At 42.8% G+C, this 27,444-nt stretch overlaps 2 protein-coding genes and 1 long non-coding RNA gene across 8 annotated transcripts; 1 reads left to right on the forward strand and 2 right to left on the reverse strand.

Annotated features, from left to right (window-relative positions):
• Window positions 1-481: 481 nt before the first annotated feature.
• Window positions 482-8,497, reverse strand: LOC115548349 (outer dense fiber protein 2). Of its 6 annotated transcripts, none has more exons than XM_030362899.1 (17): window positions 8,365-8,483; window positions 7,845-8,026; window positions 7,587-7,713; window positions 7,313-7,444; window positions 7,130-7,204; window positions 6,616-6,687; window positions 6,176-6,292; window positions 5,598-5,783; window positions 5,351-5,460; window positions 5,064-5,199; window positions 3,786-3,896; window positions 3,584-3,688; window positions 2,900-3,058; window positions 2,386-2,486; window positions 1,801-1,963; window positions 1,245-1,370; window positions 482-1,088 (listed from the first exon to the last, which is right to left on the reverse strand). In XM_030362899.1, exons 2-17 carry the CDS (start codon window positions 8,003-8,005, stop codon window positions 918-920), a joined length of 2,052 nt encoding a protein of 683 aa, XP_030218759.1. In that variant the 5' UTR covers window positions 8,006-8,026; window positions 8,365-8,483; the 3' UTR covers window positions 482-917. The 6 variants fall into 6 exon arrangements, with proteins under 6 accessions (XP_030218759.1, XP_030218757.1, XP_030218758.1 ...); XM_030362897.1 differs by having other exon boundaries at window positions 7,587-7,722; XM_030362898.1 differs by having other exon boundaries at window positions 7,587-7,722; window positions 7,845-8,050; window positions 8,365-8,482.
• Window positions 8,498-8,562: 65 nt separating this feature from the next.
• Window positions 8,563-10,740, forward strand: ift22 (intraflagellar transport 22 homolog (Chlamydomonas)). Its single transcript, XM_030362940.1, has 5 exons — window positions 8,563-8,837; window positions 8,984-9,066; window positions 9,216-9,302; window positions 9,397-9,599; window positions 10,256-10,740. Exons 1-5 carry the CDS (start codon window positions 8,799-8,801, stop codon window positions 10,402-10,404), a joined length of 561 nt encoding a protein of 186 aa, XP_030218800.1. The 5' UTR covers window positions 8,563-8,798; the 3' UTR covers window positions 10,405-10,740.
• A 4,985-nt stretch (window positions 10,741-15,725) lies between these two features.
• Window positions 15,726-26,983, reverse strand: LOC115548375 (uncharacterized). The gene is made up of 2 exons (XR_003977584.1): window positions 26,659-26,983; window positions 15,726-17,257 (listed from the first exon to the last, which is right to left on the reverse strand). It is a non-coding gene; the product is annotated as an uncharacterized LOC115548375 (long non-coding RNA).
• Between the last annotated feature and the right edge of the window lie 461 nt (window positions 26,984-27,444).

Genomic DNA, 27,444 nt, shown 5'->3' on the forward strand with positions numbered 1-27,444 from the left:
GGTGCCTTTGATAATCGAACAAAGATGGAAGCAAAAGCCAGCCTTAGTAAACATCCCACAGAACAGAAGTCTTGTAAAAGTTAACCCAACTGCCATTCTGATTGTGATTGATCATTTTCCCTTTGCCAGCATTCAACATTAACCAGCACATTCACAGACATAATTTAATTAGTTGATGCATACATATTTTGTGTCTTGCCTTGCTAATGACAAACAAACAAAAAGTTTTGTCATACAGCAATGGCTCATAAAGAATAGCTGATATGCAGGACCACTAGGGATGCAACAATTTTCTCTGGGACTTCAGTTTTGATATTGTCATCCGCTGTGTAAAGCTCATCTTATGTAAGAGGTATGAGACTTTCTTGCCAACGCAAGCAGGGCAAGCTTGTGTGATTTGATATTTACACAGTGGATACTGGTACTCAACCAGATAAAGAGGAACCTTTCTACATAAGCACAAGACTCAGAAACAAGCATCGCATTGTTCTATTAGATGTAAAGCTTTACTGGTAGGCCAGGTGTGAGAGACGGGGGATGAACATAATGCATACACAGAGCTTTATTGTATATATATATACAGACTGAAACCAGCCAGGTGATGATGTCTTCCTAGTGTTGCATATCATAGAAAACACATGTTTTTGCCTAGGGGGAAAGAACCAAAACAGGCTCAACATATTTTAGGATCACATGTCTTCCCTCGTGCCCTTTTGATAAAAAAACACAGCGAAGACAAAGAACAAAGACAATTACTATGTGGAATGTCTGCTTAAACTCCAATAAATAGAATAAAGAGTACTTGCACTCCCCCTGTCAGTTGAGAAACAATGGGATTTGTCACAATAATCAAAACACCAAATTACTTTGTTTGTTTGTCTTTGCACAAATTGTTTCATCCTGAAAGAAAGCTTATGTTACTTAAGAAAGTATGAATGATAGCTCGACAGCTGAACTCCTTCATCAAACATTGTGGCGTAAGAGTTTTTCAGGAAATCCACATAGCTCTGAATGCTTTGTTTGTGGCTCTCTGATTGGTCCAGACTCCGCTGAAGGTCTTTCAGACGCACTTCAAACTTGTTCTCAGTCTGCAAGAAGGAATAAAGACACAATAATATAAATCACTTCATCACACATAAAACTGATTCTTTGAGGAGTCATACTTATTTGGAGACTGAGTCAAAGACGTTTAAGTATCTCTTAAACAGCACCATAATATCTTAGTGCAGAGGTGGTTTACTCACAGAGAGCATGCTCTGTCGAAGGAGCTTTAACTCTGAGTCCCTCCGGCCCTTCTCAGCCTCCAGCTCCTTGATCTTGGTCTGAAGAGCATCCTCTCTGCTCACAGCCTTTCCCTTCACATGGCTGACCTGGCCAAAGAGGTGGGATGGGGAGACGTATATTTAAAATATACATATATGATTTCCAGACAGTCTATGTGTTTAGACTGTTTTTGCACAAATAGCGAATAAAAAAACCTTTGACTTTTGACCTTTGTACTCTATCCCACTAGGAAGGTACTATTACTGACTTTGAGGAGACTGGGGCAGGATAGTCTAGTGGTTAGGGGTTTGACTCCCAGCTCTTCTTGGTTTGAATCCCAACGTCTGCAGTCTACTTGTAGGCATCCATGAGGAAGGGGCATGCCCACCTGGCTCCTCATTAACCCCATGCACCTGAATTCAATGTAAGCCGCTTTCGATAAGAGCATACAAACCGTGGGGATCAAACCTGAATCTATAGAGAGATTGCCTAATATTCCAACGCTTTTTAACGTCTCAACACGTTCAGAGGCCCAACCTGTTGTGAGACGTGGGACATGGCGGCCTCCAGCTGTGTGCTGAGGGCGTGGCACTCTGCAGAGCGCTGATCCAGCTGCCTGCTGCCGTAGCTCAGAGCCTCGTCCTGACCTGCCAGCTGCCGCACCAGACCCACGTTCTCCTGGTGCTGTACCTCCATCTCCCTGCACACACACACACATGGACAGGGACAGACACACACACACACACAAACGCACGCGCACACACACACACATGGACAGAGACAGACACACACACGCGCACACAAATACATAAACGTCCACATACAGACATACACGCACAAAAAACACACACACACACACAAATACATAAACGTCCACATACAGACATATACACACACAAACACACACATGGACAGAGACAGACACGCACACACACACACAGACAAATACATAAACGTCCACATACAGACATACACACACACACACAAACACACACACACACACACACACACACACACACACACGCACACGCACGCACACAGAGAAAGCTTAATCTGTTTCTAAAATTCAAATCAAATCTAGATGGCTATAATTGGAATAATAGAGATGATGAGATGTCTTACTTTTCAAGAGAGGTAATTTGTTCTTCAAGCAGAGCGTTTGCTTCCTGAATGGAGTTCCTCATGTCTCCAGAAGTTTTCAGTCGCTCGCTTTGACTGTCCAGCTGTTAAAGAATGAAAAATTTGGTGGAAATTATTTATTATTATTGATCGTATGGATGGATCACAAGTCACGTGCAAACACAGTGATCGGTCAACCACAACACTGCAAACAGAACACGGCCAATAACAGTCACTATGTTGGAGTTTGCCTACAAGGGGTTTGACACATTGAGCACACTTTTGATTCCCTATCACCACACTGGGAAGAAACATCTAAAAAACATCATAGCAAACCACAGCAGAAACAGCAAACCAGGAGCTAGCTACTGAGAGACTGAGGCTACAGGCCATAGTGTCACTCTGCTGCCCCCTGCTGGTCAGAGACAGCACACTGGCCATTTATTACACATACTCGCCAGTTCCTCCTCCTTCTAGTCACATGCTAGTGATGCTACTGCTGTACAACAATGCACACCTGAACCTGCAGTAGCCTAACGGACTCTGACTTCTCTGCGCTTCTCTTCTGGGAGCGCCCCAGGGTCTCCTGGCTCTTGGAGAGGCTCTGATCGGCGGCCTCCAGTAACTCAGGGTAAACCTCCAGCTCCTGCACCCGCCTCAGCAGCCCCCTCCTCGCCTGCAGTCCACACCACCAGGACAGCGGCAGGAGACGTGTGTGTGGGTGTGTGTGTGTGTGTGTGTGGGGGGGGGGGGGGGGGGGGGGGGGGGGGGGGAGAAGGGAAAAGCCAGGGGGTAGGACACATGATTAATGAATGTGCAAACCCGGATGGTGAGCTTGAGGTTATTCTGACAGCGTGATCCGTCCTCAGACCCAATAGACGATCGCTGGGGGGTCCGTAGGGATGGTTGGAGAATTTGTTTGGGGAGCGTTATGAATTTGGTGTGGAAGGGCCCTGGCAGGCTGCATATGTTACATTATGTAAAACTGTGTGTAATCGGTCAAGAAAAAGGGCAAACAAGGGCGACAATATCTGGTTAGCAGCAAGAAGCTGTACCTATTGGGGTTAAATACTCACAAATCAAAGAAAATACTATTGAGAAACGCAAAAAATTATAAAAAATTAAGAACTACTGAAATAAGTATATAATAAATAGTACTAATATTGTGAACAATTGGTGTATGTAGGGACTTTGCGGTTACCTTTTCAACTTCTTCATCCTTTCTACCTCGTTCGCCCTCCGTCTCTCTGACCAGGCTCTGATACTTTATCCTAAGATCATCAACCTCGGTTTGTAATGCTGCCACCTAGAGAATAAGCCCCACATCACAAGTTGTTTTCCGTTAAATTGTAAATAGATAAAAAATTCTACATAGCATAGATAAAATAAATAAATTGGAGTGCCTGGCTTTGGTGTCGTTGTGTCTGGTGCTGCCTCTCCTCAGAGAGCAGACTCTGCTCTGTCTGGGCAGCCTCACACTGGGCCAGCTGCTGCTCGCACACAGATATCGACTCCTGAAATCACAACCCTTACCCATGGTTAATGACATTAATTTCAATACAATTAAACCAGGTCAATGCTATCATCATTGGGAAATAGCTTCAAAAGTAATAACATCAATTCAACTAGATAACCAACCATGTGGTCAAGTAGTTAGTGTCACAAAAATAATTTGTTTTCCAAAGAAGGTCGATATTTCCTCTAACATTAATGGCAGTAGTGACGTAATTATTTAAAATATACACTTGTATATTTTATGTCCTATGACCAGAGGCGGACAGAGTACACAGCTTCCTTACTTGAGTAAAAGTACAGATACCCCTTGCTAAATTTGACTCAAGTACAAGTAAAAGTACCACACTCAGATGTCTACTTAAGTAAAAGTACTGAAGTACTTGTTTTTAAAAGTACTTGAGTATCAAGAGTACAAGAGTACATTTTCTAAATATTGCATTACTACTGCCACAGTGCTTACATTTATGTAAAGAAACGTCCTACATGGAGTTATGAAAAATGTTAATACCTTGGAGAATGTAAAAGGAATTTAAAGTAAAATCAAGTCATTTTCATCTTTTTACCATGTTGCTTTATTTAACATTTCTCACTTGCCCCCAAGGCAATAGCACAATAGTATACAGTATAACAGTTTACTCAAGAACATAAAAACAATTGCTCAGCTTACATAAATATGTAATATCAGAAAAGAAAATTCAGCTAACAATTGTATGTATGTGTGAGTTTCTCTGTTTTTTCATCAATCAAATAAACAATAATCTCTCATCTAAATCTGACGATGGAGTTGACTTTGGTGGAAAGCGAAGGTGATTGCAGATTGCTTATTGCTGAAGGCTGTCCTAATCTGTCCAACACACAATCCAATCACATTTGAGAGGGAAACAACAAATTTAGGGTTTCCGAGATTTTTCTTTTCTCCTTTTATTTTTTATTGTTTAGAAGAAGTAACGGGTACTCACGGTTATGGATAGAAATGTAGCGGAGTAAAGAGTACAATATTTGTCTCTCAAATTTACTTGAGTAAAGTCATGAGTACTCCCCAAAAATGATGCTCGAGTAAAGTACAGATCCCTCAAAATTGTACTTAAGTACTGTACTCAAGTAAATGTACTCCGTTACTGTCCGGCTCTGCCTATGACTAGAGCAAAAAGGGTTGGAAACTATACCTTTATCCTTGCGTTGTCACTGTTAAGTGCTCGGTTTTCCACTGACAGTCTCTCAACTCTCTCCATGGCTGTAAGGTTAGCTGTCGTGAGTTCATCCCTCTCTCTCTGGAGCCTAGCGGTCAAATCAGTGGTATGGCTGCATCAGAGAAACACATTTTAAACCATGTTAGCATTGCTTGTGACTGCCTCCATCGATATACCATCAATACAATTCCTTCATTCCATTTGACATTGGAAAATACAATTTATACACAGACAGACACACTATGTGTGACCACATCACCCACCATTTTAATAGTTCTATCTGACTGACCAGCCCATGCTGATCCTCAGACTGCTGTTCCTGTTGTAACCTCCATGAGTCTCTCTCAGAAAGAGCTCTGGCCAGCTCGATTTCCTGAAAGCCGCGGAATAAATCGTTTTATTGGGGAACATAACCAATAAATTAGAGTAATTATATTCAGAGTGAGGAACTTAGTCGGAAAAAGAGACGGGAAGAAATACACAGATTTAAAAGCACTCTTTTCAGCGTACCTTCTCTTTGAGCTGAGCGTAGCATTTGTCGACGGCCGCCTCGAACCTCTTGGCTCTCTGTTTCTGGGCGTGCGTGGCCTTTATGAGGGCTTCCTTGTCCTGCGCCATCTTGACAGACTGAGCAGTGATGGCCGCCTTCAGGTCCTCCATCTGCATCTTCTGCTCTGTCAGCGTTCTCTCCAGCGCCTAAAACCAACACCGGTCAAGACATTCCACAGTGGGACACACTGACGTACTGTACTCACGAAGCGCAAAGGAGCTATAAACACACACTGCTTTAGAACGCAGGATAGTATGCAGGGTCGTGCCTGGATGCTCGACCCCCAGGCGAAAAGGTAGGGAGCTCGATGCCCCATCTTCTCAGTCAAACCATCCCAGCATGACCTAGCGATACCCTTCCTGCTCCTCACTTACATGTTGTGGATAAATGCATCTGCTAAATGACTCAATATGAATAGTGTGCCGGACACTGATCGCTGTTATGGATGGGGATCAAACCAGCAACAAGCCGACCTGAGCTGGCGCCGCTGGCCCTCGATAGTGCACCATTAGTGGGGGGCCCACAGGGGAGGGCTCACCCTCAGTTGGGCGGTCAGACGGTTGTTCTCCGCCTCTTTGAGGTGCAGCTGGCCCTGCAGGCGAGCCCGGGTGGTCTCCACCGTCCTACCGGCCTGAAGCGCAGTCTCTGTGCTCTCCTGGGATATCAAGAAGCACATTGATAGGTTATTACAAATATCTGTATATGTGTCTATGTAGAGTTTACAGTTTCCTTTGATTTGCAAACTGTTGTCAATTAAGACAGCGGTTACATTTTATTTGAAAATCCAATCAAAGACATTGTGTGCATTGGCAGGCGTTGTTCCTTGTTTTAACCTTGTGCTGTGAAATGTATATGTACTGCATCTATTATTTCTATCGTTATGTTGACCGGTGGAGCACTTTTGGACAATTGCTCTGAACAGGTGCTTTATAAAAACTTAACTTATTTACTTCCGATATACCCTATATGCTAAAGTACCTGTTCTTTCCTCCGTAGAGACATCAGTTCACCAAGTTGGTTCTCTGTGTTGTTCAAGTCTCTCTTCAAATTCTAGTGGAGAAGAGGACAAATGCAAGCACTTTTTGAAGAGCAACTCATATCTTGCATTATAATTGGACAAATATATAGAGTACTTGCACGGCGATGCCTTTGCGTTACACAATCTGTCAGAGATTCAATGTTTGAAGAAGAACTTTTAGGAAGAAAAAAACCGGATGATTGATAATAATAATTGTAAAGACGGATTCTGCAGAAGAATGTACAGTACAGAGTTGAGGGTTCTTTGAGACAACTTAAAAAAGTCTACTCAGCACAAGGTTAGCCAGCATCTGCCATTTACCGATCCGAGTCCGACAAAGATTTGTACTGGCTTTGCCCTTGAAGCATTTCAACCAACCGCTGAACTCACACATCACAACTGATTGCTATCGTTGCTGAAGTATGTGGTAGAGAGGCCTTTTAATTCTATTTACAAAAGTGGCCCAATACTCACCACATTGTCACTCTCAGCCTGTGTTATCTTATTCAGCAAGATGTCAATCTGCTTGTCTATAGCGAGTCGATCAGCCTAAAAAAATAAAAAAAATACACAAATGCAAATGAGCTATAGATTGGACTGGTAGGGTACAATCCTCCAAGCAATGCCCCTACATTGAGGAAAGGCCCTGCAGCACACCTCTGCTTCCTGAAGCCTCTTCAGTTTTTGTCGAACTGATCTATTTATTCTTTTAAAGGCCTCCAACTTTTCCAGCAAAAGGCCTCGCTGCCTGGAAACCTGCCGCGTGTCGGTGACAGACAGATGGGATTCCTAAACCGGAATGGAGAATAAAGAAATCTATGAAGATATTCAAATAGTGAAATATAAATAGTCAGCAAATGCTTGGCTCTACATACGGTATATATATTTTGGGGTTTGTCTGCAGCAGTAAAAAAACGAATAGAAAACATGCCTCAAATTCATCATCCATGGTGTCTTTGAAAGACACAAGTTGTACGGCGGCATTGTTGGCTGCTGCTTCAGCCTCCAGCAACGTTTTCATCAGCTGACTCTGGTCTCGTTCAGCAAAATCTACTCTACTAAATAGACTAAATAAGGGTGGGGAAAAACTTCAGTTTGGTAGTGTTATTAGAAGATTTAATTGAAAATAATAAGTATTCTGCAGATGATATGATTGATTCCATGATGTATTCTCTATTGATCACTTTACCAGTAGTTGTCATCGACTGGCGTTCTCCTATAGGGACTGCTGTGTTTAGGCAGCTTCCTTTCTGACTCTTTAGATGCCTCCAGGTCACCATAGCATAACGTGAGATCATCCCTGGTAGAGCTGAAACCAAGGGTGGATTCTGTGCGATTGTCTGCAGACATCCTTGTTATTGCTCAAGGGGGCTACGGACGGCACGAAGAGCATATCTGCATCAAAATGCGTGTAGATACTGTGCATAACAGGACTCTTAGTACATTACTCATTTCATATATTATTGATGAAAGGTCTAGTATGGGTCGTCAAGTAAGTCAATAGCATTGCTCCTTGGCAACCCGTAGCAGCCATGCGTGGAACGTCCTGGATTAAGCAGGCGACTATAATTAGCTAGATTAGATGCAGTAAATTAGTGTAAAACATTAATTGCACTAACACTAGCACATTTTATGCCACGTGGTAAGTATTTTGTGCCATACATAACTCAATATTGAAAAGTTCGCGTAATGAGCTGTTTATTAGTTACCTTCGACTATGCAATCCTGTCAACGCTTGACATTTTCACTTATCTCTTCTTGCAAGATCAGAAGGATTGGTTGGTCTTCAGGAGACGTCAACAAACCAACGCCGATGGACCAAGCGTAGTTTCTGGGCCTTGATTGGTTCCCTACATGCCACGTGGGCGACTCTTACCTGCGATTGGCTATGGCTAACGCGTCGGTCGTGGAAACCATAGAAACCAACTGAAGCTTGCAATGAATGCTATGCTAATGCTAAGCATAGCTTGCTATGTTTTCATAGTCGCTCGCTTCCGGACAGCTACAGCTATAGCGTTAGAAGTAACCACCTGTTCGCATTGAGTAAAGCATATAAAACGAGCTACTAGTTCGCTTTGCTGTAAAACAAAGCAGGCAAGCTAATTTATGAGCTACTTGTCACTTCTTGCGTTATTTTCCTGCAATGTTCAAAGCAAAAATCCTTCTCATTGGACCCACTGAGGTAGGTACACGGATTCGTCGCCTGTTTTCATTGCTTCGTAGACATCCATCCTTTATATAAATGTTCTAGGCACTATAACAAGCGAAGCAATGTATTGGCTTTTCTCCATTCTCTTCATTCTCACCTTCGACCTTCAATTATTTCAGAGTGGGAAAACGGTCCTCGCAAATTTCCTCTCCGACACAACGGAAACGGTGGGAGGTGAATACAGTCCCACACAAGGAGTCAGGTAGAGTTGCTAAAGTCCATAGGGAGAGTGCACTGAGATGTCATTTTAACACAATATCTTGTCCGCCACAACATCACACAGCTGAGAATTACAAAGTGGGTCTTGAAAGCCAAGCATGTCCCCAGCTATTAACATTCTGTTGTTTCAAGGATCCTGGAATTCGAATCCCAAAATCAAGGCAGCGGTGACAAATCAACATGTGATGTGGAGCTGTGGGACTGCGCAGGGGACTTCAAGTAAGAGCAAGCACCCCAAAAGGCTTCGCACGTGACATGTCTGAGGTGTCCCAGTTTAACAGTTTGCCCGACGATAACCATTCTGTCTGGACAGATTTGAGTCATGCTGGCCGGCGTTAATGAAGGACTCCAACGGTGTGGTGATCGTCTTCAACCCGGACGTCCCCAGCCACCTGAAAGAGATCGAGACATGGCACGCCATGTTCATCGCCCCCCAGGGCCTGCAGGACGCCCAGTGCCTGCTGATATCACACCACAAGCCTGGCAGTGGAGACAGCGATGATCGCCTCCCTCTGGGTAATACGATAGTAGTAATAACATTAATAATAATAATAATAATAATGAATTTGATCCAAAAGGCGCCTTTCATGGCTCTCAAGGATACCGTATATTAGAAAAACAGATATACAATCAGAAGCGGATACACAAGAAACAATATAAATAAAAGCAGTTCAACTAAAGTGGACAATGGGTGATGGTGATGTGGTGATGTGGGAAGGGAAGATCAGGTACGCAGATTTGAAAAGGTGAGTTTTGAGCTTTGATTAAAACTGGGGTATGGAGTCGGTGTTGCGGATGTCAGGGGGTAGTGATATTGATAACTAATAAGGCAGTTTCCTTTCTTACTCTTTGGATGCATCCAGGTCGCCATAGCTTAACGTGAGACACCCTGAACGAATAGTATAGCTGAATCCAAGGGTGGATTCTGTGCGATTTCTCTGCAGACATTGTTGTTATTGTTCCAAGGGGCTATTTGCAGAGGAGGACGAATACGAAGAGTATATGAACATCCAAATGCTTGTAGATACTGTGAATAGCATGACTCTAATTACATGGCTCATGAATTATTGATGAAAGGTCTAGTACGGGTCGTCGAGTACTAAACCTTTTGGAGAATAGTATACACAGCAATCCGCTGGGGTCTGACATCTCCCGTTATTTTCCCAATGCAGCCGCCCATCTGAGCAGACTGCCCCTCATCAACTCCAACCTGGAGGACGAGCCTGAGGAGGTGAGGCAAGCGTTCCACAGATACCTGGGAAACATTGTGACCACGCTGTCCGAAAGTAGAGAGCGGGAGGAGATGTCTATCATTACGTAGCCGTCCACCTTAATGTTAATATTGCTGGTTAGCTATGTGTCTTTGCCTCTAATTCATGAATAGTTGTAAAGGTTACAGCCTATTTGATTTGTTGATCAAAGTAAAGCTTTGTTTATGTTATTTTTATATTTTATTACATTGGTATAAGTTAAAATGCTCATCTACTCTTAGCTGTAAATGCAAGGGTTGTTAGCGCCTTGTGAGTACATTTTATCGACGGAGATAACTGTATATTGTAAAATCTATGGATGAAATGAAAATCAGTTGATTAGAATTTTTCTGTCAAGCAAAGTAGCATATAATGTTCTGAAGAAAATAAACCAATCACATTTCATACTTCATGCCTAATTTACCTCCTTTGCATCAAAGCATTTCATATCATTTTTGAATTAAATAGAATTCTATTTAATCAACCATTACCTAAATTCTCTTGGTCACACATCTTGCATGCTGACAGTGTCTTTCAATATCTTTCAAAGTATTAAAAACAAGATGAAGTGAAGTTATTCTGTTTCCCAAAACACACAATTTCAAACCCTAACATTATCAGAAACGGATCACAAAGATGCACTTGAACAGCTTTTTGGGAATGTCTTAATCTGCCAAATGGATCTAGTCACAAAAGACATCAAAGATGGAGACTGACTTGAGGGGTTGCAAAATGGACAAAGTGTTTTTTAGGTCAATTTAAAAACATTCATGCAGCTCTTTGTTTAGATATCAATGGGATCTTACCTTTGCATTTCACAAGGTAAATGGCATGAAATTATAATTTACAAGCGGGCTCATCTTCGTTTAATGCTCATGCTACTTGTGTTTTTCTTATACTTTTACTTTCTCTTATATTGCACTGTTAGAGGAGCCCAAGACTAAAGAATGTAATTGCCAGTGACTGCTCTGTAATTGTTGTGCATATGTAAATAAAAACATCTTGAATCTTGAATTTGTTGTTGCAAATGTAACCAAAGAGTTGGGGATGTCGGCCTGTGTAAAGGCCTGTGACAACTGGTTGAGACTCTGGAAATAGTTTCCAGTGATGTGGTCCAAGAGCCAGAGAACCTCAGATCTGAGGGGTTTGTACGCCTGATCAGGATCAGTGCTGTGTGTGCTTAGACATCTTGCATTAACATGTGTTTTCCTCCTCTTGGCTGTTAATACATGTTCAGACTGGATTCTCACAGATCAAGGCCTTGCAGGTATATTTGTGCGTTTGTGCTTTTGTGCCAAACGGCTTTATTACTGTTGTATCACGCACAAATGATTCACTGCGCTCTGACTCAGTCTCAAAGTCTTTAAAACAATTACACAAACCACAGTGTAAAACTGAAAAAACACAGAGACAACTGGGAATAGCTTATCCTTCCCCTTTTCACAAATCCAAAGTAATACATGGGGTATAATATAATCCAAATATTTATCCTGCCGTTTTAACCGAGTGAGCTAGGCTTTTATTAGACAAAACTAGAGAAAACCGAGGACTTTAACGGCAGATTGAAGTCTCAGCTCAGGGGGGCGCTGGAGGACCAAACACGCTTCAACTAACAGGTCAACGTGATCTACAACTGACGATGTCCTTTTGATAAGGGGAAATGAGGTAACGCACTTATTCTGATGTCAAAACGGTCAACCATAATTGTCATGGTCGTTATGTCTTTTTCCGACTGCAACGTTGTGTCTATATTTAACAAAGAAAATAAACGTCATCTCACAGCTAATGGAGAAACATACTTTTACATGTCATACTTTGTGTTATTCGACCAACGGTTACACAAGCAATGAAACGGACAAACAGGATGCTCGGATACACCGTCGAAATTATTATGGTGTCCCTTAGATTGTAATAGCTAGCGCTTTTTGAAATAAACTAGGATACATAACAACTACCCCCCCCCCCCCCCCCACACACACACACACACACACACACACACACACACACACACACACACACACACACACACACACACACACACACACACACACACACGCTTTATTTATCTGTATGCTTGAATCTTCATCTCTACCCTAATATCTCCCCCCATTTACCCTATCTTGCATCATTTTCTTAATGCAAAGAAATAAAACAAATATGAGGACCCAACTACAATGAATCCACACAATCAAATGCAACAGCGAGTGTACACTGCCAAGGCCAGGGACATCCCCAATGAGTCCAACTAAGATAATGGAAGACATTCACATGCTCTAAACATACTAAACCCTTTGACCTCCCTTGCATCTTATCACGGAGACAGAACAGTATGTAGGGGCAGTTGTATGTGGTTAATGGCGCTGTGGTAAAGTTATAGTGTGGTCTTAGATCTTTCTTTATCGCCCTGGTCGTTTGGGTGAGGCATGCTGCCACACATCTCAGGATTTCATATGGAACTGTGATTACCCTGCCCCTTATTATATGGTTGGGTGTGGGATGACAGATGATGATGATGTATTTGCTTAGGGTGTGTTACGTGTGTGTGTGTGTGTGTGTGTGTGTGTGTGTGTGTGTGTGTGTGTGTGTGTGTGTGTGTGTGTGTGTGTGTGTGTGTGTGTGTGTGTGTGTGTGTGTGCGTGTGTGTGTGTGTGTTAGGGGTGTGTGAACTCTGAATGCTTCACTGAGAGCATGTGTATGGTCCTGCCCATGCATTTAATATCTGTTTCTTCTTTGTGATGTATACATTTGTTGCAATAAATGCTTCCCTCATCTTTCCCCACTTCAATACGTTTAAAATGGTGTTTAAAGCAAATAGCAGTTAATAACTAGAAAATGTATTTCCTGCAGAAAATGCAGCTAGTGCTGTAGTACAAAGTGAGGTTGGAAATATTTTTTAATAAAGCCACATAGACTAAGACATAAAGAAATGTTAAATGGCTTAAATCAAGTGAAGGGATTTGAACAAGAGTTCAAAAGTCTAAATGGAGTAAACAATGTAAACATGCACACCATTTAAGAAAAAGTAAATGGTTGGAAACAAATAAAGTGACCGTTGAACGAAAAGCGCAAAGCACTGCTAACGTCATCACGCTCCAGTGTCAACGTAAATCAATGAGACCAACTGAAAACGAAGCCGGTATGAAACTTAAACTGTGATTCTGAATGAAGTTTAAATGATATCGAAATTCTGTTTGGATAATATTGAAGATACACGTGTGTAGATTTGTTAAAGGGTTTGAACAAAGGTAAAATTTGACCAAGTTACGATGTCTTAAGACATTTAAGTGTCAGAATGGGCAGACGGCTTCAATGGGACAAACTGTAGAATATGAAGGTTTGAAACTAAAACTGTGACTCTGAAGAAAGTTTAAATGATATGGAAATTCCGTTTAGATATTATTGAAGATACAAGTGTGTAGATTTGTTAAATTGTTTGAACAAAGATAAACGGTTGAAAATTGATTTAGTTACGCATTAGACCTGGGCATTCGAGGCTATAGCCCCGGATCTTTTGGGAATAGCCCCGGATCCCTGTGCCGTCAAAAAATAAATAAAAAACCATAATAATGAGGAAAATAGCCCCAGAGAGTGTGGTTGCATTACCAGCAGCCACAGATGCAACATTGTAGCCAGTGAAAACCCAAAATTCTGTCCATTAATGGGCAAATTTAGAATAATTTGTTGCAAAATGTTACAAATTCAACGTCGGTATTCTTTCTTCTCTATGCATAGCGCATCTCGTAGATATTGCTGTTTCGTGCTGCGAGCCTTTTAGTGAGATCAGAGAGTGTTGAGAAGGACAGTAATAAAATATCGATGGATATAAGACGAGAGACCCGCAGTGAATTCAACCCGGTCCACTTGACATCGGGTAGGTGCATGACAGTGGTAGGCTACTGGAATGTCTCATTTTGGCTGCTGGTGTTTTTGGTGCACTTTCCTATCCTTAACGTAAACATTAACCTGCTCAGTAGGCCTGCCCCGACTAGAGTCAGACACGACGATTGGTCTTTCCTTTCCTTCTCAAACTACGTTACAATTGCATTGTTCATCAGCCCGATTTAAAAAAATTCTTGGGGGAGAAACCCTCAAACCCCCATTTTAAAGGGCATCTTCTGTTTTCAATTGCTAGCAACGCTCCTGTAGTTACGTCTTATACAGTTGAAGTACCAGATGACGGCTCTGCCGTCCTCCCATTGACTCCCATGTTAAAAAAAGATAATATTTTTATAGTTGAATTAATATCTTAAAAAATATTAAATATTTAAAAAATCTGAAAAGAAGCACGCAATTCCAAGCTATTCTGAATATTTAAAAAATTGAAATTGAGGAAGGAGATAGGTCCCACAGTTTGTAGAGAATAAGAAAGAAAGAATAAAACAAATGTAGATAAATAGTTAGGCGCTGCATGCAGCACTCACCTAATTAGTGCAATGAGTAAGCCATGTGTGGCTTTGAGACATGGTGTGTGGGTGCATGTTGTTTTGTAAGATACAGCTATTTACAGCTTTGTTTATACGGGGCTGAGGGGAGGCTGGAGGAGCTTACAAACAAAACAAATCAATCGCATCAACATGTCTTCCCTTTAGCGACGCGAGAGGCCTCCACCGCCACTGGCCTGCAGCCGCTGTTCTCCACTAGTTAAAGTTCAGAACATCACTTGATTGGTTTTGTACAAACCTTGTATCCCACAGAGACACCCACATGGCCATCTAGATCAAGGTAGACAGCACCTCACCCCCAGCAACAACAGAAAAACATTGATTTCAGACTTATCTTGCACAATGGACCAATTAAATATTAATCTTCATCATGGACATTGTATGTTTTTGTGTGTGTGTGTGTGTGTGTGTGTGTGTGTGTGTGTGTGTGTGTGTGTGTGTGTGTGTGTGTGTGTGTGTGTGTGTGTGTATGTGTGTATGTGTGAGTGTGTGTGTGTATGTGTGTATGTGTGAGTGTGTGAGTGTGTGCGTGTGAGTGTAGGTGGGACCTCATGCTTTCGTACATGCGTGAGTGTGTCCTTGAGCATGTGTATTATGAGTGGATGTGCACACAAGATAAGTTATGGTATGTGTGCTCACCGTTCGATGTTACTCTTTTACTCTTACTGTTTTGTAACCATTTGGGATTTTAACCTACAAGGGGTGTTAGATAGACTGCAAAAATAGCCTATCAACTAGTACTAGCCTTGTTCTAAAACCATAAATAACTATTGTTCTAGTGTCTGAGTTCATATTTTTTAAGTCCCTCGTCGCCTGATCCTTTATACATTTTCCTCCGATCAAATCAAATAAATATTTTTTATCAAATCCAATTGTAAAAATAGATGCTTTTTTTTGCAGTGCTGCTAGCACTGCAACTTTAGGGTCTAATTACACAAACAAAATGGAAGTACGGAGTAGAACATTGTCTTTATTTGTCCAAGGTAAGATATACACCGAAATATGAAATGTGTTTGGTTTCACATAGAAACTGTATTTTCGCTGTACAGTTGTGGGGCATATGACTTGGCATTCATGTATGGTAAATAACATGACACGATGGGGAAATTCGTTCCCAGTCCCCATTTGTTCGCTTAATACAAAATGATTACTGAATCAACGTTACACTTCATCAATATCTTTAATATAAAGAGACAAACTGTTGACTGTATGGACATTATTAAAAAAATGATGTGTAACGTTAGTTCGGTGTTAGTTATGGTATTTTCTTAAAAGCTGAGAGTCAGAGTTGCACATTTAAAGGAGCAGTTACTTACATAACTGAAAAAAACAGACTCAGGCCGTCTTTACAAATATTACACTGGCATTAAAAAGCCCTAATGCTCTCAAAGTCAGAAGGTTCACTTCTTCCTTGCTTTATTATGTGCTCCCACAGAGGGCGATCTGATGTGCTATCGGGGAAGTGCATCTGGAAAAATCTCTGCTCCTGTGATCTTTGAGTAAACACACAACCAACAGGAGCAAATTTCCTCCATCACGAGGCCTTGAGAATCGATGGCCAACAGGTTGGTTTCAGGATGTGTGTGTGTGTGTGTGTGTGTGTGTGTGTGTGTGTGTGTGTGTGTGTGTGTGTGTGGGTGTGGGTGTGGGTGTGGGACAACATCAAAGCTCTCTGTACTCACTGATTGCAATCTCCCTATGATTCATAGAGGAAGTATGAACATTTATGTTTTAAATAAAATAACAAAAACCATGGCACCTAAAACAACACAGTTTAGTCTAACACATACAGAGAGAAACATTTACTAAAAAAGTTTACTGCAACATTTACTACAAGTGCATAATCTTGCGTGGGGACGGATATGTCCTCGCTGTTTATTGAAGGCGTAACTCCGGTTCCTGCTGAACTGAGCCAGTGCTTGTTTTGACATCTAACTGTTATCAGCTCAGTAGGCACAGGAGGTTGAGCCCAAACGACGGCACCACTGCCAGTCCGCCAAGGGGAATCACTCCTCTGTCTGGAGCCGCAGGGGGGCTGAGCTGGTTGAAGTTTGCTAGAGGCTGTCCCCCATTCAGCCACTTGAAGTTCGCCAGAGAAAGTCCCTTGTCTTTTACAAACAATGTACTTTTCTCGAATGTATTTTGTTCTCAAGCAATTCATTGATTTAATTATGAAATCTGCAGCCCGTTAACGTATGGTTTGGTTCTGACACGCACACGCACACACACACACACACACACACACACACACACACACACACACACACACACACACACACACACACACACACACATGCTGCCTATATTACCAACCAGACAGTAAATGAGCCCAGGGTTCATGATTACATTGTTTTCCTGCTAGAACGTTTCCTGTGTTTCCTTCCTGCATGGCGCGGGCTCCACCCACCCGGCCCCATGCGCTCGCTCTCCTCCTCCACACCGTCTTGCCTGCCGTGGTTCATTCCTGCGGTCCTTTCTCAACCTGTGTTTAGAAAAGAAAAAACGAACACATGCAAATGAGAAATATCTCATTCGTTTATTTTAGTGCTGCATGGTTGATGCTCGTAGCAAAATAAGCAGAACCACAAGGACTCTGTGTCCCTGTCGTTTCTACGACATCTGCCTATTTGTCCAAGGCACCAGACAGACGATCTTGAGGATCAATGTGGGTTGAATAAGCTTGTGAAGTGCGGAACTTAGCCACTGTGAACATTATCTTTCTACTCAACTGTTCACAAAGCGAGCTAAGTCCTACACCTCAGGCAAACCTTTACTGGACGCACACACCGATCCTGGGTGATTCCTGTAGCTTCTCACTACTAGTGTTGTATTCTTGTAACTTGGACAATCTCAACAAACACCAATGGGGGCCCTCAGGTGTACAAGCGTCTTACTGTTTGTGTATGCATGTGTGTATGTGTGTGTGGGTATGTGTGTTTGTGTCAGAACAGAACAGACCTGTTCTGTGCCTGTTGTTGTTCCCATCGAGGTGCTCTTGTTTCGGGGTCTCTGGGTGCTGCAGTGGGGCTGCAGCTGGTTGGAAATCCCTGGCAATGTGATTTACATGACATCACAACAAAATCACTCTGCCAGGAATCCCTCCAGCTGGAGCAAGCAATCAGCAGCCCGGGTAGCCGAGCAGAGGTTCATACAGGTGTGTGTGTGTGTTGAATGTATAAAGAGAGGTAGAGAGCGAGAGAGAGCGAGAGCGAGAGCGAGAGCGAGAGCGAGAGCGAGAGAGAGAGAGAGAGAGAGAGAGAGAGAGCACACAAAGATGAGCACAACTCAAAGAGGGAGAGGACTAACGGATGGGCTGAATGATGGATGGAGAGGGAGAAGGAGACAGGGAGAGCTAGGGGGCGGAGGGAGAGAGCGAGAGAGAGATGGGAACGTTGAGGACAGGTGTGTGTGTATTGCAGGTGTGTCTCCGTCACAGGTGCGTGTCTGTCTGTGCACACATCAGTACGGAGCAGCCCTTTCAGTTGCTCACTCGTCGCTCTGCAATCATGGGTGGACACACACCTGGGCCCACAAGCCCCCATGCCCACAAACAAGTTGATACCTTCACATACACACACTCACGCACACACACACACACACACACACACACACACACACACACACACACACACACACACACACACACACACACACACACACACACACACACACACACACACACACACACAGTTAAAGGCCCACCTAAATGTTTAAGTGTTAGGAGCTGAACTTTGAACACTGACATTTAAAACAGAATGTTTTCGGCTAAGAGTTCTTGAGATGTGTTATCCCCACTGTTATGACCCACTGCTACCTTCAGCTCGGTGTGTTGTTTTGTCTGAGCGTTATAATGAGAATTTGAAATGCACCACACACCGTGTCGTTGTTCCATACGTGTCCGAGAAGCAAAACCGCCTCTCAGACGCTGACTTCAAAATCAACCGCTGCCATGATGGAGCTCCGCACACCGCCCACACCCCCAACACCGTGGCGTTAGAATTCAAGTGTCTGAGAAGCATATCCCCCTCTCGGACGTGTTCATAAACATCCAGCGCTGCCCCAGACAGCCCTCAACACAAACCTCATCACCAGATGTCCCTTTGTCGCTAAGTGCCTCTGAAAAGTCCCTAAGCTGTTATGAAAAGAACACAATTTGAGTTTGAAGTAGAATACAATGTTCACAAACTGGACTTGCAGAGACTTGCAGAAAATTAATTACAGTCTTATATTAGTACCCAAAATTACACAATGATCATTTAAGACATATTACCTAGCAAAAAAAGAAAGAAAAAAGTGGGTACACTTCCCCTTTCACAGATGTAGACATGAAGAGTCTCTCCTTCACGCACACACACACACACACACACACACACACACACACACACACACACACACACACACACACACACACACACACACACACACACACACACACACACACACACACACACACACGGCAGCAGCAGCAGCTTTACATCCTCACAAAAACATTGCACTGATGTAGGGGAGCTGGATGAATTTCTCTCACTAACACACCTGGACAAACAGCTATGTATTGAAAGCAGTACTGTGTGTGTGTGTGTGTGTGTGTGTGTGTGTGTGTGTGTGTGTGTGTGTGTGTGTGTGTGTGTGTGTGTGTGTGTGTGTGTGTGTGTGTGTGTGTGTGTGTGTGTGTGTGTGTGTGTGTGTGAGAGTGTGTGTGTGTGTGTGTGTCAATTTTTCGCGGGCATTTTGGTTTAATGGTTTGCGCCTGTTTTCCTTTGTGAGCCAAACTGGGCTCATTTTTGTGTTTGTGCAGCTGTGTGTCTATGTTTAATTTTGTTTGTGATAAGGTAAAGGGAATTAATGGAGTAGACCTTTTCTGCAATTTTCACTGACTATGTTTTCACAGGACAAACATAACATAACACTTGACACAATATAAAGCAGCTTAAACATAATAAAATCCAAACAAAGGCTGTTACTTCTCTCTTTGGAGTTAATACTTAAAGTCCGACAGACTGATGGCCTGACAGACTGATACTTTGCCTTTGTGTTTTGGAGTGATTTGTTTGGACAGCCGACCCGGATACTATTGCAGTAATCCACCTGGAGGTGATAAATACATTATTGAGCAATCTCTCCATCAGCTTTGCTTTGGGCAGGTCTTTGTTGGCCGATGTTGCAAAGGTGATAGCAGTAAATTCTTCAAATGTTCTTGATTTGATTCTCTAGGGAAAGATAGGTGTCGATCGTATGCCTCCTCACACAAGGTTTCTATGTCGGTGATGTGGTGATCGGGACATCAGGGGCATCAAGGGAGGTTGAGGGGTCACCGTGGATTTGATGAGGGGTACCACATGGAGGATCTGTGTTCTGTTGGAGAAGGTTGTCTGTCCTCTGAACTCGTACAGGCAGGCATATAGGCAAGTTGATGCAGCATGTTTGTTTGGGATGGCTTTGAGGTATAACTGGCTGGGATCAATGTAGGTGTGTAAGGAGACATTGTGCCGACAGAGAATACGACCATGGGAGAGGAGAAATAAAAGGTGGAGAAAGGGACTGAGCCTTGAGGAACGCCGCCTATGATGGGTTGTGACAATTGTAGAGTTTGTGTTCAGTGTTTATCAGCACAAATGGTCTCATATCTGTTCGTGTGCGCACGTTGATGAAAATATACAACTGCTCGGGTAACAGAGACTCTGTTGCTTGTCAATGCTATTATTTCATACAGATGTATTCTATCTTTCTAAACTTATTATAACCCATCAAAAATTATCAGATGGCGGGCTTTCCCGTTAATTCGAATTACAATTTTGTTTATAGCTACTACCTATTCAATCATGCTTTGGGTTGTGGCTATTCATCTGGGTGAAGATGACCAGAGATGTAATGAAATTATTTTGCAGCGGGTATTTCAATTGGTGGGAGTGGTTGAGCACACTTTCACATGCAGGGAAGTGTGTTTGCCCATGCTCAAGAACAAATACACAAATGGAAAAACAAACACACATTGAAACCCAAAGTGTCTTGTACTTACAAACACACCGGTTGTATATAATGAAATAAAGACTTGCAGAAATGCTGTTGCCTAAAGCTATCTCTGGCTGCTTTTCTTAACTTCGTCACCATTTGTATCTGAGAATTTGCTCTGTACTGTCAATCCACACCTGCCTCGAAGCCTATTGGTGCACATGGGTACAATCCCACAATCTGTACTCTGCATAGTCTGAGATAAAGGCCAGACGCAGTTCGGTGGCTTTGTATCTCAGCCCCATGGGGCGTGCAGGGCTCAGGATCACAGTCACAACATATTTAGAACGGACATGGCGCCTAGCAGATTTTGTTTACTTTGAAAGCTACGCTAAAGTTGGTAAATATGTCAGAATCAGGATGTGAAAAAGTAAACATGGGAGCTTGGTAAAATACACTTCAATGCGGCTACTGTAATCTGTTTATAATTGTCGTATACATGCCCCCCCCCCCCCGGACCCAGAAACAGTAGGAATCAGGGACCTCTTATAAGAAATAGTCGATAGGAACATGGAGGGGGCGGGGCGGCGGAGGGTGTGAGGGGCGACAGAGATTAAATCAAGCCACGTGTCTTGTATCTGTGCTTCTCTACTACTGCCTACAGGCCCTTCAATACCCTACCTTTGTTTTTAGCAGATAAATCACATGCATCTTAAAAAACACAAGAAAGTCAAACAAAAAAAAAAACAGTCAACACCATCAACCAACAACAACCATCCTTGTTGGCTTTTATGAAACCCGCTTACTTGTGCCTGCCCCTCGGCCGTGGCCGCTACCAGACGGCTAATCGAGTTGAAATGTGACTGGCCAGGCTCCAGACCACCAGGGCCGCTCATAACAGCAGGAAGCACATGACTCATGCTCTCCACTCACACTTCTCTTTCTTCTTTGGTCCACTTGCGTTGGGAGTCTCATTTGCCCGTTCATTTCAACGAGTTGGGCGTGTATGAAAAAACCCCGAAAAAGCAGCGTTTAAAAGTAATCTTCACTCAGTCCTTTGTAGTTTATGAGTGCTGAATGGCGACCGCAGACTGCGTTATGGGTGGTTTGGGGGCTGGCTCCTGGAGCATGAGCAGACACACCGTGTTAATATACAAATCTGTATTCACAATTTGAGAATATGTTGGACAAACATATTTCAAATGTATTATGAATTGAAAAACCCATTCAAAGTCAAACGTTAATGACAAGTCGTCTGACACGGCTCTCAGACCCAAAGCTGTGGCTATATATAAGGAGGCAAGGGGAGCGACAATCGAGATCTCCAGGGAGTATACTTTCTGAGAACATCCATTGCACCTTGCTCCCCTTCAATCTCGCCAATATACGTCTTCACTGCAGACAAACGACAAATAACAGGAGCCCATCGTCTCGCCTTAAATAACTACAATTCCCAGACAGATAGGGCCATATTGGCAGCAGACAGCTTTGGGGTCTGAGGCGTAGAGCAAACACTCTGATCAAAGTCATGCGTGGCTTGTCTGAGTCACACTCCCAGACCATCCCTGTCTCCCAGACCCACTTCTCTGCCCGGCTGTGGGCTGCCACTGCCAGCCGCCCTCTCTGGTCATGGCCCTGGGACTTCACTGGCCTCCACTGTGCATAGTTTGTTTTGCATTAATTAAAGTTTATTTATTCACCTAGTCAAAGACTTCACGTATTTCTCTGCTCAAACTGACCTTGTCTACGTCCAACCAAAAAATGTGTGCATTTCATGAATTAAAGATATGTTTTAAACAAGGTGTCTTACTTTAAAAATGGCTTTATAAGGCAACTTTTTTGCAATGAATGCATTTGTGCCATTACCACTTAACCCAGTCTTTCGTAACCATAGAAAATGTTTATTGTGCCGTATTTGTATTTGTATTGTATGTGACTAACAACATATTAATAACGAACAATCCTTTCAGAAGGGTAATTCTGCCTCTCCAGCGCAGCCTAGTCAGTGGTTAACATCACCCAGGGAGGGGCCATCTCTGCGGGGCCCCCTAAACATGACGGCATTCAGCACCGCCTGCATGCGTGGGAAGTCCTTGGCATGGACAAAGCGCCCGCTGTATGTACGTCTGTCTGTGAGTATGAGTGTGTGTGTGTGTGTGTCTGCGTGTGTGTGTGTGTGTGTGTGTGTGTGTGTGTGTGTGTGTGTGTGTGTGTGTGTGTGTGTGTGTGTGTGTGTGTGTGTGTAGGAGGGTTTCCCAAGTCCATGTTGCACATAAAGTTGGCTTTGTGCCCGCCGTGCGTAGAGACGACCAGGGTCTTGTGTGACCAACAGGAAAGGGGTTGGGGAGGTGGGGTAAGGGGGGGGGGGGGGAGTCTGGCATGGAGAGAAAAAACACAGACTAGGAAAAGAGGGAGGGAAGGGGGGCGGGGGGGGGGGGGGGGGGGGGCAGGAAAGGCTAATGTTGGGCAGCTCACAGAGAAGTAGACATGACGTATGGGGCAGACGGCAATCTCTGCAGCTGGAGAAAAACAGAAGCGCTGCACAGACGGCGAGAGAGAGAGAGAAAGAGAGAGAGAGAGAGAGAGAGAGAGAGAGAGAGAGAGAGAGAGAGAGAGAGAGAGAGAGAGAGAGAGAGAGAGAGAGAGAGAGAGAGAGAGAGAGAAAGAGAGAGGAAGAGAAAGAGGGAGTGAGATTTGATCTTCAGTAGTCTCAAATACAATGGCCCAAAGAAGTCCTTCCCAGAACTCATAATTTCTCTCACGCAAGTGGGAGATGAGATCAAAAGATTTTTATATGGATTTTTATTCAGATTGATGAGTGCCAGGTTCTTGTGAAGACACATACAAACTGTTGGTAGGACTCAGAAAGGGTCAAATTAGGTAATGAACGTCGTATAACTTTAAGAGCTGACTCTAACCCTTTTCAGAAGGGACGTGTCCCTCTGTCTGGTTAGCTATAAATATAAATATGAATATTTTCGGCCAGACCGTCAATGGAATGTATCACATGTTGCATGCCATCACCATAGATTGGGCTAATTGTAGCAGCAACATGGAATACATGACCTCTCGCCTTTGTGATTAAACAGAATGCATAAAAATTGTGTTATTATGTGTCCTATGTCTGTTGTTTTGGTGGTTAAAAAGTCTTATTTATTTTCAGGAAAAACTAAATGGAAAACCTAAAAGTACACTGTTGAAGGACTTCCTCTCTATTTGTGGCGCTAACTCCAGCATATATACTTACAATACAGTTTAGTATAGCATGATATGTCCCTATAATTCCAGCGCATGTTGATGTTATAATTAGACATGGATTAATGACTTCATTAACTCAGGTTTACTAACTCAGGCCTTCAATGTGCAAAAACAACCAAGATAATATATGTCAATACATTATGTAAATTGAACAATGGGGTGGATTACATTTGCAGAGAAAGAATCCAACCGAGAATAATCAAGATGTGGTTTGGCTTCCATTGCTAGATCCCTTGAGAAGGGCTGCCTCACCCACTAAATCTCTTACAGACCTGCTCTCTAGAGGCTCTCAACATGGTAGCCAGTTAAACACAGGCCCTCCCAGATTTCCAAATTGCCCACGTGACAGACATAAAGTGTTGAATCAAACCAGAAGTGAATGGCAAAGCGTTTGGTGGTCAATACGGATAATACCTTTTTTTAATACCCTGATGATCCCACTACTATTGAATAAAGAAAGTAATTTAGCAACAGAAATTAATTAATTTCCGATATCCATCATAAATATATTTGACATTGTACATAGACAAAATACTTTTACTTTACTAGATTCAAAACATGCACTTTTGTAAAATTCTGTCTCCAGATATGAATTCTACGTGAAATCACCTTCCCTGTGTCGGTTTATCATTAGAAGAGAATAAACTATGAATACATTAGCCATGATGGGTCGAAAAAAGGATGTCTACGTATCTTGCATGATCTGTTTTCAGAATATACATTCAAAAATGAATCTCAGCAAAGGGAAACATTTAAAGTTGCAGACCCAAATCATGCAAAACCTGATGTTAGCTGCATTTCCCCCACTTCTCTGTTTGTTTTACACGTCTGCTGCGACAGCAGAAAGCAGAATCCAAGCAGAGGGAATCCATCTTCAGGATGAGGGCCTTCACTGGGCCCAGCGCAGCCTAGTTGGCCGTGGCAGACCGGTTTCCCACGCGTAAATGCAGGTATAGGCAGAATCGAGCCCTTTACGGCCTCAGAAAAAAGCAATAAAAATGTTGTTGTGTGACCGTGGCCATCTGTATAAGGTTAAAAGCCCTTCCTGTAAACAAGGCGAAGAGAAGAGCGCCGCTCGCGCTCCAACCAATGGGATGCCGCCACCTTGGCGAGCCGCTCATCCCCATTTTGTTTTGCTATCTAGCTTCGCTCCTGAATGTATCTGTACACGTCTAAATTATATATATCTATTGAACATATATTGTTGAACAACATTGTTCTTTCCTTCAATTATTTATTCTACATTTCATTGACATGTGCACATTTCATAATTCAAATTAAACATAAACAATGAATGATTGTAATGTTGAACAGACCATCATTCACAATTCACTGGCGTTCGGTACGTGTTGGCATCGATAAACAGTGTTTTATACTTCATATTAGCCCCGATTAGCTACAACTATCATATCAAATCCACCCCTAACAACCCTTACAAAACAATTATATACTAGTATGTATTGAACTACTGCGATAACCAAAGACAAACATATACTTTCATTGCCAAGGTTGTGTGTATGATTCAATCAACCAGGTCTGAAGCCTTTTCTATTGATATTTCTACATCACACCTAACCAACCCATATATTGTTAAAAAATGTGTAGACAAAGATTGTAGATCTATTTTGCAGTATCTATTGTGTGCCAGGCCTGCATCTTAAATCTTCTTGTAAATATTCACATTATTATTATTATTGATTGTATTATTACTATAAGCATTTCCTGCATTATCAATTCAGTTAACACTGAGACTTCTGTGGAAGTTTTTGAGTGTGTGTCTGTGTGTGAGTCTGCGCGTGTGCACCCGAGGATAAATCAGAAACCGAGAATGAGGCCCATTTGCCAACAGAAATTACAGGAAACCAAGGAAAAAAGTATAGATTGTTGATTCTTAATCATTATCGAAACCTAGTCCTGCCTGATTAAATTGGATCGCAAAGTGGAGTTAAAATTCGGCAACTGATATGAATAGAAAGCAAAAAGATTAACCGTAAGTCCTCATCGAAAACCGGTCCGAACCTCCAAAGAGAAATGGTTTTCATATTCAATCTCTTGTTTGCGTTACGATGAACAACAGCGCAGCCTGCCATCGACCGTTGGCCACAGCTTAGGCTGGTAAGCGTTTAAATAACCCAAAGCCTAAGTTCTACATGGAATACATTACACAGTTGCGAAAGGATTGTACTTAAGTTACACAAGTCTCTGACCGACTCATCGGGTCAAGATACAGGCGCACTATGGCGCAGGAACTTCAACGTATCCTACATTGCTTTCGAATGAACGTGAAATTTTTAATTCTTAAAGTACATTTAATCCTGATACCACGTCTTCATGAATAATATAAATAAAAGTTATATGTTGCGTTTTTATGTCTTTGAGTATAATATATTTTCCCATAACGAATGTGACCCAACTCATTGCAAATTTCAATATCACAGAAAGTTTCCCTGAGAAACATTAAACAAACATCATATCATAATCAAAAGTCAGCTGCATATCCACAAATATCACGTCCATTAACACTCCACAGCAGCTTGTTGCTAACAACACACTGTACAGGCCAACCATGTGGTAATCAGTCCAACAACCTTGGGCATGGAGAAAACGTCATTAACTTAGCCAGAACCTATCTCTTCAGTGTATTCAAAAGATATAAATAGCTCTCATACTCACACCGACAGATCTTTCACGGGCCCTTTTTAGTGAAGATAAATCAACAGGTCAGAAAGTTTTACAGTACGGCGCCTCTAAGTCGGTCCAAACACCCGCGGCGTACAATGCATGCACACATATGCACTCAGTCAGACGCACACTCACGCAACACAACACACAACGCAGGCAGCGTAACACATGTTGCCCTCTCAGACGTCTCCCAGTTCATATCCCAGCCCAAGCGGAGCTCCAGACACACGTTTGCTCCACCTCCTTCAGAGTCTCTTTAAGTTGAAAGAAGGGTGTGGGTGCAGCCCGGGCTGCAGATCCTGCATCATTCACACAAGTTTGGCCTGAAAGAACCACACCCAGTTAAAAAAAAAGAACCGAGAGAGAGAGACAGAGAGAGGGAGAGAGAGAGAGAGAGAGAGAGAGAGAGAGAGAGAGAGAGAGAGAAAGAGAGAGAGAGAGAGAGAGAGACAGAGAGAGAGGGCGAGAGAGAGAGAGAGAGAGAGAGAGAGAGAGAGAGAGAGAGAGAGACAGAGAGAGAGAGAGAGAGAGAGCAAACAGACAGAGTGAGAGAGACAGCGAGCGCGAGAGAGAGAGAGAGAGAGAGAGAGAGAGAGAGAGAGAGAGAGAGAGAGAGAGAGAGAGAGAGTGTGTGAGAGAGAGAGAGAGAGTAATAGAAAAAAGTGGGAGAGAGCAGGAGGGAAACACTTAACAACAACAAGGGAGGAGTTAGGAAACTTTAGCCGGATTTTAGGTTTACTCTGTGCCTTGAAATAACCAAAGAATACTACATGACGC

Source organism: Gadus morhua, chromosome 8 (assembly GCF_902167405.1).
Source record: "Gadus morhua chromosome 8, gadMor3.0, whole genome shotgun sequence".
Lineage (NCBI taxonomy): Eukaryota > Metazoa > Chordata > Actinopteri > Gadiformes > Gadidae > Gadus > Gadus morhua.

Excerpts from the sequence above, each read along its gene's own strand:
- LOC115548349 (XM_030362897.1), bottom strand. The coding sequence starts at position 8,005 with ATGTCTGCAGACAATCGCACAGAATCCACCCTTGGTTTCAGCTCTACC. Across the intron at positions 5,461-5,597 it reads ACGCTCAGCTCAAAGAGAAG|GAAATCGAGCTGGCCAGAGC; the intron begins GTACGCTGAAAA and ends CGCGGCTTTCAG. Across the intron at positions 3,689-3,785 it reads CACAACGACACCAAAGCCAG|GTGGCAGCATTACAAACCGA; the intron begins GCACTCCAATTT and ends CTTATTCTCTAG.
- ift22 (XM_030362940.1), top strand. The coding sequence starts at position 8,799 with ATGTTCAAAGCAAAAATCCTTCTCATTGGACCCACTGAG. Across the intron at positions 9,067-9,215 it reads AGTCCCACACAAGGAGTCAG|GATCCTGGAATTCGAATCCC; the intron begins GTAGAGTTGCTA and ends TGTTGTTTCAAG. Across the intron at positions 9,600-10,255 it reads CGATGATCGCCTCCCTCTGG|CCGCCCATCTGAGCAGACTG; the intron begins GTAATACGATAG and ends TTCCCAATGCAG.